Here is a 13,794-nt window from a genome sequence, read left to right as displayed (position 1 = left end):
CATATAGTAGTTGAGTATTTGCTCTGAGATCTAGTCCTGGCTTTCCTTTAGAATTACACTCTAAAATGCATCTGTGGTTTTGAGACAAGCTTCCTAAATTTGGCTTCACGTTGAATTAGATCTCAGAATCTTCCCACATACATGCTTTCTTGCTTGTGCATCCTTACAATGTGTACCTTTATAGGTCATTTGAAAAGGTGAATTTGGGAATACTAGTCATGTTAGTGGCTTTTTAAAATTGCTTTGTTAAATTTAGTGGTCTAATTTAGAGATCTTGGTTTATAAATTGGAGCTAATTTCTATAAAGAGAAATGTAAGTTAGAAACCTCTAGTAGTTTGAACAAGGAAGTATATATGTAAAGAGGGAAAATGTTTATGAAAATTACTTTATTTCTATATCTTAATAATTGTCAGTGGCTAGGCAAAGTTGAAATCTTGAAACATGAGTGTTAAGAGTTTTCATAATGATGTGAAAATTACCATATAAGCTTTCATGTTCCATAGTGTTCACATTTAGAATAGAAATGTTGGTTTACCTTGGAAGCAAACTTAACTTCTTATTTTGAATTTTTAGTAAATTATTCTGAAGTACCCTTTTAAAAGTATAGTTCAATAATTCTCTTTTTAATACAGTGCTATGTGCCAGGCACTCTACAAGTCCTTTACCTGGATTATTTCATGTAATCCTCATTAAACAATCAATGGCGTAGGTACTTTTCTAAGTGTAAAGAAGGAATAACTGAGATTTAGAGAAGTTAGCTAACATACCCAGTATTGAATAGTTGATAGGAGGTAGATCGAGATTCGGAAAAGCACATACTTAGAACCACACTGCCAGACTACCTCTCACTTTGAGAGAAGCCTGCTTATAAAATATTTTAATATATAAATAAATATGTATATATAATATTATAAAGCAGTTATGTTTACATATTTTTAAATTTTGTCAGTCTCTCCAGTTATGCTTTCACAGAACAGAAACCTTAAATCAATAAACAAATACCTGTGTGCTTTCTTTTTTTCTGTAAGGGAAAATAGATTATTAAACTGCTGTTTTTAACACAGTGTCATGGCTCAACCCATGGGAATGAGATCAAATGGAACTGTTAGAGCATCACTAGGACTTGGAGGGTAATTTATGCTAGGCTACAGTTAAAAGCCCATCTGGAGAATATCTTAGAATAATGTTGTCATTGCCACCAGCAGTCTTTTTAAGATTTTTTTTTTTTTTTGAGTTATTCTGAGCCTGTGGTGCATGCCTTTGAGTAGCCTTGATTATGGTTACTACAAATAGAAGTCAGTGAGCCAATTTTGAATACAATCAAGTGGTATTTTTAAGTAAAAGTTGTTCTGTAAAGTAACAAAACTGATTTTCTTGAATGTATTGATGTGATCTGTTTCTAAAGGACTGTCAAAAATGTTTGAATGATTTCTGGGTTTTCACGGGAGAAAAGGAGTATGATTTTTAAAAATCAGGTCAGCGTGTCATGTTGATCTTGAGTAGGGAGCTATAAATGAGAAGTTAAGTTTCAGAACCCTGGCGCAGTGACAAGTCTGCTTCATTGTTTCTTGGTTGTTACTGACATGTTTGCCAAAAACTTAGAGTATTTCCTCTATGACTTGCAGTGTTCTGAATGGATAAAAATCAAAAGGAGGGCAGAAGAAGTTAGATCTTTAACCTTATTGTTGTTCTTCTCTTGTGTTAAAAGATAACTTAGTGCTTAGAAAAATAACTACAGATATTAGTTAAAATGACTACAGATATCAGTTGATTTCACTTTTTCAAGTTTATACATCATTCCTTTATAGTAGTATCTCTCAAAGATGGTCAGCAAAACTGTGGATTCACCCAGGTAAGGTGTCTATAGTGCAATTTCCTGAGGGCTATCAAAGACCCACTCCCTGCATTGGGTTGGCCTGGAGTAGAGCCCAGGAATCTGCTTTTCAAACAGGCAGCCAGGGCCTTCTTAAGTATACAGATCATTGGTTCTGTTATAGGCAGCATAGTTTTCAGGCATTAGAATCAGAAATTTGGTTTGAATTCTAGGTCTTTGGTTAAGTTTTTTGTTTTGCTTAACTTTCAGCTTTAAGTTACTCATTTGTAAATATCTACTTGACCGTGTTCTCTTTTTCCCTAACAACCTCGAAAAGTATCCAGTAATAATAGTCAAACTTTCTGCTTTTAATTTATTAATAAGACCAAGTTATTTTGGTAAGTACTCTAAAATAATTTACCTTTGGCATAGCTATTTTTAAACATAATTACATTGTTTTAACAATTAAAAGTTATACACCATTGTTAACATGTTGTACAAATGAGTTTTATTTCCATGTGTGTATTTAAGTCCTACTGTAAGCAGTTTTAAGTAAGTTATTTTTATCTGTGAGTAAGCTTTACATTTAAGGTGTGAAAGTTAGCAGTGCTACTTATTAGATTAAAAAATGCTCTCTTTTTGCATGTAGTATGACATTAAAGATTGGCTAAATTAGAACATGCCTCCAGATGAATGTTGTCCTTATTTAAGCATTTTAACCCCAAGAAGCCATGTTTTGAAAGAAGGTTGCAGTGACAGTACTTTGCTTAATACAGTTTGAATCTTATAAAATGATTAGTTAGCTTACAAGTCACCTAAGGAAATGTACTTTTACTTTCTTATAACAAACCTGTTGTAAAAATTGTGCTTAATCAATTTCCTTGTAGTTTAATTCCCCAGGTTTTACTCAATTTGCTAATTGAGAACACAGTTGGATTTTGTTAAAATGTCACATAGTTCAGGATAAAGCTTATACTGAAGGATAGCTCTAAAAGATACCTGAAGAGTATGTAGAGCAATGAAAATGTTACTGGGAAGAAAAAACTTAGGGATATTTAAGGTTTATCTGAAAATATAGGCTGTATAACACCAAAGTGTTTCTCTACTCTCACAGATGCAAAGTAGCTAACTGGAATAGTCTGTCTTACATCTCTGTTAGGATAATAACTTGACTTCAGGTTCTGAGAACAGGAGGGCATGAAGTGTAATTAGAAAAAAAGGACCCTAGTCTCATCTTTGCATATCTGTATGTAGGCTCATGGCACAGTCTAGATAGAGTCAGCTTTGATATGTTCCTACCTCTCTGCTTCAGATTTTGAGGGATATCTTGAGCCCTGTTTTAGAATTTTTTTTTAAGCTTCCAGCACTTTCCAAAATATTTCATGCAGTCTCCTGCAGTCTTCCTCAGTGCTAATGCTGGAAGAAGTCAGTGCTTGGATCAATTTGTAGTGCTTATCTTCAGCCCTTTGATGCCATGGGAGGCAGGGAATGTTGTGTTAGAGATTGCTTTTTAAGAACTCCAAAAACGTAATCTTTAAAGTACCTTTTTGTTATCTCTGTATAGAGTTCTTCATTGCCACTTAACTATCCTAAAACACAGTGGTCATAGTTGATTTATTACATTTTTTTCAAGAGCTTTAGTTATATAAAAGATTTTTTCATTTAATGAGTTGCATGTTTCCAAACATTTGTTAGCCTGTTACATCCCAAACACACCAAAGTTTGAACATGGTACCTGCTTCTTAGTGAAAACTTGGTATTTTACAGTGTGAGATGTGATAGAAGTACGCACACCTAGCTTTCAGAATACCTTAAGTTCTGAGAATATAAGGTAGAGAAGGTAATTCTGTATTCCTGACGGAGGAGGATGCTAGGATACCGGGATAAGGAGATAGGAAATATGGCATTGCCTGAGGGTAGACTAGTATGGGTGGAGTGCAGAAGATACATGGTTAGTAATAAGAAACCAAACTAAAGGTGAATAAAGATTTCCAGTTAAATGTGGCAGATTAAGATGCATGTTTGTCTCCACTCCTTCTTAAACCCTCCTAGAAGACAGTAAAAGAATAAAGGCATAAGCCCCTGAGGACAAAAAAAAAATGTGGTAGAAGTAAGACACAGAAGAGAAAACAGCAAACTTTTGAAAGGTAAGAAGCTAATGGGTAAATGATGCCTAACTTAGCAGGCCATAAAGAGCTGAAACCTGAGTGTAAGCCAACAACAAGCAAGTGCATTGTGTTGAAGAACCTTAGGAAGGTTCGGATCTTGGATTTACCAGGTACTTTGGAGGTCGGCATATCCATGGGGTGACAAAGTGTTGGACACAAGCGATTGAGCACACACACACGGAAAAAACTGAGAACAAAAAGATTTATTTATATGAAAGAGCATTTTAATCACTTCTACCACATTCAAGGCTTAAGTCAAGAAAGAGGAAAACATGGTATTTGGGAAATAGGATTCAACACAAGAAGTAATGATAGGAGATCCCAGCATGATATCAATGAAGAGTAGGCTGTCCAGATAAGAATAGGACAGAGGTATTTAGAAAATGTTTTGCAACCCAGAAGATTAGTAGAATACCTGAAATGTCTGAACACAGTGGAGTTTTAACAGCTGTGGCAGAATGGGGGTAATTAATGGTGAAAGTGTTAGTCACTCAGTTGTGTCTGACTCTTTGTGACCCCATGGACTGTAGCCTACCAGGCTCCTCTGTCCATGGAATTCTCCAGGCAAGAATACTGGAGTGGGTTGCCATTTCCTTCTCCAGGGGATCTTACCGACCTCGAGATCGAACCTGGGTCTTCTGCATTGCAGGCAGGTTCTTTACCATATGTAAATAGAAAACTAAGCAAGTAGCAACCAAAAAGAAAACTTAAGTACACAATAGAAAACAAAGCTGTGGAAGAGCGGATGTATAATTAAAGCATACTTCATTAGTTAGCTGTGAACACTTATTAATATTTAGTCAAGATAATAAAGAAAAAATACTGATATGTACAGACAACTCATTTTGTTTAATGTGCTTAAGAGCAAGCAAGTTCATCAGTCATTGCAAGAGTCTAGAGCCAGGTGATCAGTTTAAGTCATGCCTCTGCTTCTTCTTTCCAAATAACTTCTCTGCCTTGTCTGTGAAATGGGGATAGAATAATATCTATCTCTGTCCTAAGAGGTAAATAATGTTAACACTTAGAGCAGTGCCTTGTGTTAGTAAAGTGTAAGAAAGAGGAGGATGGAGGCAAATGAGCTGTACATGAGGGGTGGGTAGAATAAGTTTGAAGTAAAAAGCAATGTAAGCACATTGCTTAAATGTAAATGTGGAGGTGAACAAAAATAGCTAAAAGTTAAACAGTTGCATCTGGGGAGTAGAAATCAGAAGTGTAGTGGGCTGGAACCAGAGGCTGCTTGTCCTCATTGTAAGCCTTGAGTGTTAACTTTGAGTTTCGTTCACCTGTGGGAAAACTTTAAAAAAGTGGGAAGATCCTTTTGCCTGAACTTGAAGCACAAAGCATTTTATTTTTTATTGTAGAAATCTTATGCAGAGGTTGAGAGAAAGTATAATGAACTCATCACCTATCTTTACTCATTTTGACCTCCTGGCCAATCTTGTTCAGTCCCTGCCAGCATCCCCAGGTACCACCACTGGATTATTTTGGAGCAAGTCCCCAATTTTAAGTGTTTTCAACCAAAAATAGCCTTAGCAGCTACGGTGGGCACACTGCTCAGATCTTCAACACAGAACTTGTTGACCTACAGGGAATGATTGCAGTTAACTGACAACTTTTAATCACAGCACTTTTGAGATCTGTTACAGTGTTTGAGCCAAGGCCACACTCTTTCCTGGTTCATCTTGTTGTTGACATCTTAAGAGCATTCAACTGAGAAAATAGCTAAATGGATTCTTTAAAAGTGTGCAGAAGAGAGCTAACATCAAGCCAGAGATTTACTACTTTTTGAAGGGTCGATATGTGGTTGACTTTTGGCTGGTGTTGGGAAGCTAACTTTCAGGAGAATTCTCATTCCTTGATAAAAATGGTTGACTATGCATAAGCTCTACAAAAGAAATATGGATTATGTTGAATACCTGCTTCTGAGAGTCTGGAATTTTGGTTTGTGCTAGGCATTGAATGCTGATGTGATCAATTCCTAATAAAACTCTTGAGCATTCTTTACTGCACATCCCTGGTAGACAACATTATAACACATGTTGCAGAATTTGTTGCTGAAGGAATTAAGCACATTTTGTGTGACTACTGGGAATGGACTGCTTGAGCTTGTACCTGGTTTCCTCTGGACTTGACCTTATGTTTTTTTTCCTTTGCTGAATTTGCTTTGTATCCTTTCATTATAGTAAATCATAGCTATGGGAAGAACTGTGTGCTCTTCTGTGAGAATGAGACCTGTGAGTTCCCCCAACAAATCACTGAACCTGACTTGGAGACCCCAGCATGTTAAAAAAAAAAAACACACACCTGAAATTTACAATGATTCCTTAAAATCAAATGACCAGTCAATGTTCAGACTTATTTGTTTTTAAAATATATTCTTAGAATGTACAGATAAGGATAACATTAAGATTCATCCATTGCATGTAGTTGCTACGTTAAGTCTCAACCTACAGATCCCCCCTACTTTTTTCTTTTTCTCCTTATTATTTGTTTATGCAAGTGACAGTTTATTCAGTTTTCCCACAGTTGGGACTTTACTGATCACATTTCTGTTAATGTTAGTTTCCTGAAAGCTTATACAGTCATCCCTTGGTATTCATAGGGCATTGGTTCCAGGACCCCAGTGCATACTAAAATCCATGAATGCTCAAATTTCTTAAATGACTTTTTGGGGTATAACCTATACACATCCTCTTATTTAAATCATGTCTAGATTACTTGTAATACCTAATACAATGTAGATATTCTGTAAATAGTTGTAAATACTATATAGTAAAAGTGCTCAGTTGTGTCTGACTCTTTGTGACCCCTTGGACTATATCCCACCCGGCTCCTCTGTCCATGGAATTCTCCAGGCCAGAATACTGGAGTGGGTAGCTGTTCCCTTCTCCAGGGGATCTTCCCAACCCAGGGATCGAACTCACATGTCCTGCATTGCAGGCAGATTCTTTACTGTCTGAGCCACCAGGGAAGCCCAAATACAATGTAAATGCTGTATTGGGACTTCCCTGATGGTCCAGTGGTTAAGACTCTGAGCTCCCAATGGAGGGAGTAGGTTTGATCCCTGGTTGGGGAACTAAGATCCCACGTCCTGTGTGTCCAATAAATAAAACATTTGGAAGAAAAAAAAAAATGCTGTATAAATAGTTGTTGGAACCTGGCAAATTGAACTTCTGCTTTTTTGGAACTTTCTGGAATATTTTTCTCGTTATTTTCCAACAGTGATTGGTTGACTCTATGGATGCAGAACCATCCATATATTTACCTGTTGCATGACATTGAGAAATGTATAATACCTGCTTCCCCTTTCTTTTTTTGTTGTAAGATTTGGGTGTTGTCAGTCTGATAAATCCATTGTGAAATTTGCTGCCAGCTTTTAATGGTTTTAGTAGCCATTAACCTTTACCTTCTCAGGTGGTGCAGTGGAAGAGAATCTGCCTGCCAATGCAGGAGATGCAGGTTTGATCACTGGGCCAGGAAAGACCCCCTGGGAGTAGGAAATGGCAACCTCCTCCAGTATTCTTGCCTGGAAAATTCCATGGACAGGAACCTGGGGGGCTGTAGTTCATAGGGTCACAAAGAGTTGGACGCGACTGAGTGACTGAGCACCCACATAACCTTTACCTATTGTTGCTGTGTAATGAAATGTAGTAACAATGGTAATAGTTCTCTTTCCTTCATTTGTTAGCTATATAGCTCTTTCATAAAGAACTTTCCTTAACAGTTGATTCATATATGAAAGGTAGAATAAACTATCAATTGTTGAACTTTTTCAGTGTTCAGAGTGAGTAAATTCCCTAGCATCCTCCAAAGGATCCTCCAAGGTCAGTGAGATTTTTACTAAGTATCATGTGAACTAATGGATTTTAATACTTGCTTTAATCTAACTCAGCTCTTTGTGGTGCCCAAGTTGTCTCATCTCTGGCCTGTGGAAGCTCCTTCAAGTTGAACCTGACTTAATGAGGATTTCTTTACACTCAGGTACAACAGGATGTCCCAAGCTCTCCTGTTTCCTGCCCAGGACTGGATTCAGCCATTTAAGGAGCTTTGGTTCTTTAGAGTGTATAGTCAGCTGTTCATTGATACTTGCTTTGATCGTGTTTCTAGGTCTTCACATTGGAAACAGCTAAGAAATGTTTGTATTGATACTTCCAATTAATTTTAGAGTTGAAGGGCTATCATTTAATCTTTTATTTTTTCTCTTACTCGAGAATCATAGTTCTGATAATGTCAGCGTTACCCTGCTTTATTCTACTCATATGATGGTTTCAGACTAACAGTGCTACTATTGCAAACAATATTAGTGAAAAGTTGGTGTATTTTTTACTTTGTCCTTAGTAGAGAAGTATAACTCCACTAGGAATATAGAGTTAATTTAGTGTATTTTCAAGTCACTTAAGAGTTTGTATTTAAGCCACTTTTTTCATTTTGCTTTTGATCTCTAGCGATTTATCACATTTTGTAAATTTATGATCATTTGAAACATTATAGGTTCTCAAGGAAAAACATCAATAAGTACATTAAGAAAAACAGTGTCCATCTTGGTTCCTTCTAGCCTATTTCTTATCTCTTTTTGTGGTAAATAAATGAGTTTTGGTTTATCCTTTTATGTCAAAATATACATATTTGTGTGTGATGACATGTATACTCACACATATATACACACATATATACACTGACTTATATATGTACATATATACATATGTATATGTGTCGTGTCCGACTCTTTTGCAACCCCGTGGACTGTAGCCCACCAGGCTTCTCTGTCCATGAAATTTTCCAGGCAAGAATATTGAAATGGGTATCCATTTCCTCCTCCAGGGGATCTTCCCAACCCTGGGATCAAACTCATGTCTCCCGCATTGACAGGTGGATTCGTTACCACAGAGCCACCTGGGAACCTATTCTTCAGGCACAAATACTGGAATGGGTTGTCATGCCCCCCTCCATGGGATTTTCCTGACCCAGGGATTCAATCTGAGTCTACTGTATCTCCTGCATTGGCAGGCAGGTTCTTTACCACTAGCACGGGGTGGGGAGCCCATGTACAAATATATTTATTTCAACACATACTTAATAGGTAGAAGATAAATATTGTTTGCATCTTGGGTTTTTTGAGTTAATATATCTCTCCATATATATGTATCACTCCAGCAAATGTCATATTCTTTCCATTATATAATTGTATCATGTAGTAAGTAGTTTCCTATTGTGGACATTTGGTTATTTCTAGTCCTGCTGTTACAGATAGTTGCAGCCTTCTGTGTGTGTCTTTTCATGGGGTGTTTTGTTTCTTAATGTTTGGGATGGATTCCTAGAGTAGATAGAATTCCTGGATCAAAAGGTAAATACATAGGCAGTTTTGCTGGATATTGCCAAATTCCCCTCTTCAGGGAGACCATACCAGTTTGTATTCCCATCAGCAGTGTTTGAGAATGCCTGTTTTTCTACAGCTTATGAACACATTATTATCAGGCTTCACAAAATGTTTTAAGTAGATCTGTGTTTTAGAGTCTTTGGCAAAAGAATGGTGGAGTCTAAGGAGTCTAAAACAGGGAGATGAATTGGCCTTGACAGCCTCAGAGAAATGCAGGCCTTTACTGAGGATATAGAGTTACAATTAAAGTGTTGACAGTATGCATAAGGAGGACTTAGTAATGATGGAGAAATTGGAGGTAACTTCAGTTACTGGGAGTATGAAAAATAGTGAAGAATACTGAGCATCAGCAGATTAGAGGATGGGGGAATTTCTTGAATTTGAGGTGCTCCTGAAATACATGTTAGAGATGTAGTTGGATATATGAATCTGAAGAGAAATTTGGGTTAGAATAGAGCATTTGAGTCATCCTGTGTGATATTAAGATATGTGTAAATGAAGATGCTAAGGAGAAGAATAAAAGTGATAATGGAGCCTCAGCGTGTTCTTGACTTTGGTAAAAATAGTTTTATGGGTCTTTTCTATGTCTTCTTACTTAGCAGCTGATTTAACATCTCTGGGTAGCATTAGAAAAAGTATACTTCATTTTCATGACTTTTACACACTATACATAAAGACTGTGTATTTATATGCTCTACAATGTAATTCTGTTCTGAACTCATACAAACTTAGTTTCAGGGCAAACATAGCTTAAATTCCTTTGATGTAGGGAATGGTTTATTTTGACTCATCTCCAGTAAACATGATTTTATATATGATTTTAAGACTTGTTTAAAATATTTCCATTCTTGGTATCTAATCATAGGCAAATGGAGAGTTCTTGCCAGTGAAATACCCTTTTTTCCCTATATTAATCACACAGGAGTATATGATAATGTCAGGATGTAAAAATCATGTTACAGCTGAGAAAAGGATCTCATATAAAAGAATAGTTTTCTATCATTTATGGCCTTAAGAATATTGAGTCAGGAAACACATTCACTACTTTAGAAAAGCCCTAAAATAGCTAGTTAAAAGTCTTCACCATTTTAGTTTTCAAAACAACCATATGGGCTAGTTAATTAACCACGAGGTATGTTTTACACATGAGAGAGAGTCATGTGTAAACTAAACACAGGTAAAACTAAAACAGCGAAGTTGGTAACTTTCCCAAGGATACACAGTAGCAGAAAGCTAAAATGGAATTTAAACCCAGACAGGTTGAAAATAGAACATATTTTGAGTGAAAAAACAGGATGATAAAGGATTCAAAACCTTATGTAAGTTGAAGGAAATTCATTTATAATGTTTTATACTTAAAGGGTGGCAGGGTGACCAACTTAGACTATCAAGGATTAGGTCTTTAGTGGAGACGGTGTGTAGATTTCTTCTTGGCACTTAAGCTGTGAAACTCATTGTGTTTATCTTTGGTCCAGTATCAAGTATATTCTGTTTCCTATGTCAGAGTTATGTGAAAACAAAGTGACTTTTTTTGGAGTTAGAGCTGCCCTCTTCTCACTGTCCAAGTAGAGGTTGCTCGGAGGCTTGTGGTAAAAGGGCATTGCAGCACCTGAGGGTGAATGGACCAGACCCTTTTTAAGGCCCCTTGCAAGTCTGAGAGTTTTTTTCTTTTTTCTTCTCTGCTTAACTAAAATTTGAAGAAATTTGATTAAACTGATTGATTAAAATATCACCAGGATTAATATCCATTTATTATAAATAAGTTAGACATACTGTGAGAGTCCTAGGCCTGCATAGTACTTATTTGATTTGGAAGAACCGAGACAAGCTGCTAGAGCTGCTTCCAACTTCAGGCTCACTTCCATTTTGAGTAGGCCACTCAATTAGTTAAGGGTTAATGGTCTCTTCTCTTAGTTACTACCTTGTTAATGCCGTCACAAAATGCTGTGATATTTAACTATTCTTGTGTTTCTATATAGCACAGTAGCTTATCAAACTTGAGTATGCTTGAGAATTGCTGAGAGGATTTGTGAAAATAGACCACTGGGCCTCACTCCCAGGGTTTGAGTCAGATCAGAAGTGGAGTTAGGAGTTTGCATTTATAGCATGTTCCCAAATGGAACCACTGCTTTGAGAACCACTGCTATAGTAGTTTGACCTACCCGAGGAGATTGAGTTTTCTAAGAGCAGGAACCAGAAATTACTTGTTTCCTTATCCCTCTACTAGCAAGCAATACATAAAGACAACAGATCTTATTAATGTTACAGAAACCACTGTGGACTGTTACATTGCTCTTTTTGCCTGTGGATACCAGATGTTAGGCCCCAAATTGAGGAACCTTTTAAGTTCAAGTCAGGTTTAGGTTTGTTAAACCTTTAGAAATTAAAGTAAGATCAAGATTCTACGGGAATTCTTGTGCATGGGCTTCCCAGGTGGCGCTAGAGGTAAAGAACCTGCCTGCCAGTGCAGGAGACTTTGGAGACGTGGGTTCGATCCCTGGGTCAGGCAGATCCCTGGAGGAGGGCATGTCTCTCCAAGATTCTTGGGTGGAGAATCCCATGGACAGAGGAGCCTAATGGGCTACAGCCTAGAGAGTCGCACAGAGTCAGACATGACTGAAGCAACTTAGCACTCATGCATATTCTTATTATGCATAAAGCAAATGGCAGAGCTGGATAAACTAGTTCCAAGTTCAGGAAGAGATGAGCATCTAGTCTTACTAAAGTAATTTTTAAATGTGGGTTAAGAAAATGTAGAAAAGAATAACTTGTTTTTTTTACCTATCTCTACTCATCCATTCCCCATCACCTCCCTCCCCAAGCTAGTTAAGAATGACATATTAAGATTTTAACAAGACTTGTTTATTCTGGCATTTAAAATCAGAAATAAATATCATTTACTTAAGTGCCATTAAGAATAAAATTATTACGCTTTTATACATATAATTTTAGTCTTCCATGCTGATAATCATAATCATAAGCAGTGTTCTGTGATTCTTTCTCCTCAGATATCCGGAAAGTGGTACTGTAGAAATAAATGTCAAGGATCTTCGACCACGAGCTAGAACCACTTTGAGATGGAATGAACTGAATGTTGGTGATGTGGTAATGGTTAATTACAATGTAGAAAGTCCTAGTAATAGAGGATTTTGGTTTGATGCAGAAATCACTACATTGAAGACAATCTCAAGGACCAAAAAAGAACTTCGTGTGACTGTTTTCTTGGGGTAAGATTCTCTTCACTGATGCCGTTTAATTACTGAATTAAGAAATGTAATTTTTAAGTGTTAAGCGCATGTTCTTTAATTTAAAAAAAGATGAAATCCATGAAAGATGGAAATTTCCATACTAGAGGAAAACTTTTTAATAGATTTCTTGAATTTTTTATTAAGAATGACCCTTAAATCTCCATTGCTACTTTAAGGCTGAAGGTATTATTTGAAAGCACCTTGGAAACAATTGAACATGTTATTAGAGAAATTTTTGTCTACTGTACAAGATTCTACTAGGCTAAACCAATAATATACAGACATGTTTCAATAGCTATGTTTGCTGTGAAGATCTATTGATAGAATAGAAATGAATGTCTACCTAGCCAGCTGTCTGCTGGACTTGAAAGACTAACAAAAATTTTCCTTTATAGTAATTTTATTTAACTTAGAAACTTAAAACCACCTTTGAAAAGGATTCAAAACATGAAATATCACCCAAGATTTCATATCACTCAGATGCTTCCATTGTTAATTCTTTAAGAAATACTTTTAGATGTTTCCTTCAAGTGATTCAAGTACTATGCATTGTTTCAAAGCTACCTTTTTACACTTGGAAAAATGTCAACACTGTTTTGTGTTCAGTTCTTCTGAATAAAATGTATTTGAGAAATAGTCACTAATTTACTTTTAAAAAAAAGTCTGCTAAAGTATTTCCAATTCTTTATCATGATGCTTAAGTAAAAACCTTGTGTATGCACTTCTGTGCATTTTTCTTTAGAATGAATTCTTAAAAGTACATTTTTTGTGTTGAGCATTGCGGACACTAGAATGACCCTGACAGTTTTCTTTTACTTAAGAGAAGCAGCCAAACTAACATATTTGTTAAATCCTGGTTAACTGATTATGCACTGTGCATACATATAAGGGATACATGTATATCTAGTTTACCGTTGAGGTGACAGATCTAAGGTTAAGCATCTGCCTGTAATGAGTAATATAATGAGAGGTGGGTAAACTGTGGCCCATTGGCTACTGTTTTATGAAAAGAAATTTTTATTGGAACACAGCAGTGCCCATTTATGTTTTAGCTAAAACTGGCTTTTTTGTCTGTGTACTCAACAGCATTGTTGAGTGGCTGCAAAAATAAAACTTACAGAATTTTAAACTATTTACTCTCTGACCCTTCGTGGGAAAAGTCTGCTGACTCCTAAGATAAAAAGATT

General features: G+C 36.4%; 1 protein-coding gene across 1 annotated transcript in view; it reads left to right on the top strand.

The window, feature by feature from the left end:
- Positions 1-13,794, top strand: part of UHRF2 (ubiquitin like with PHD and ring finger domains 2) — a 71,104-nt gene that overhangs the window by 22,405 nt on the left and 34,905 nt on the right. The window contains exon 4 of the mRNA XM_068974034.1: positions 12,368-12,586. Coding sequence (XP_068830135.1) covers positions 12,368-12,586 — 219 coding nt within the window. The remainder of the gene's footprint in view (positions 1-12,367; positions 12,587-13,794) is intronic.

The sequence above is a fragment of the Capricornis sumatraensis genome, chromosome 6, assembly GCF_032405125.1.
Source record: "Capricornis sumatraensis isolate serow.1 chromosome 6, serow.2, whole genome shotgun sequence".
NCBI lineage: Eukaryota > Metazoa > Chordata > Mammalia > Artiodactyla > Bovidae > Capricornis > Capricornis sumatraensis.
This window is presented reverse-complemented; position numbering and strand designations above follow the sequence as displayed.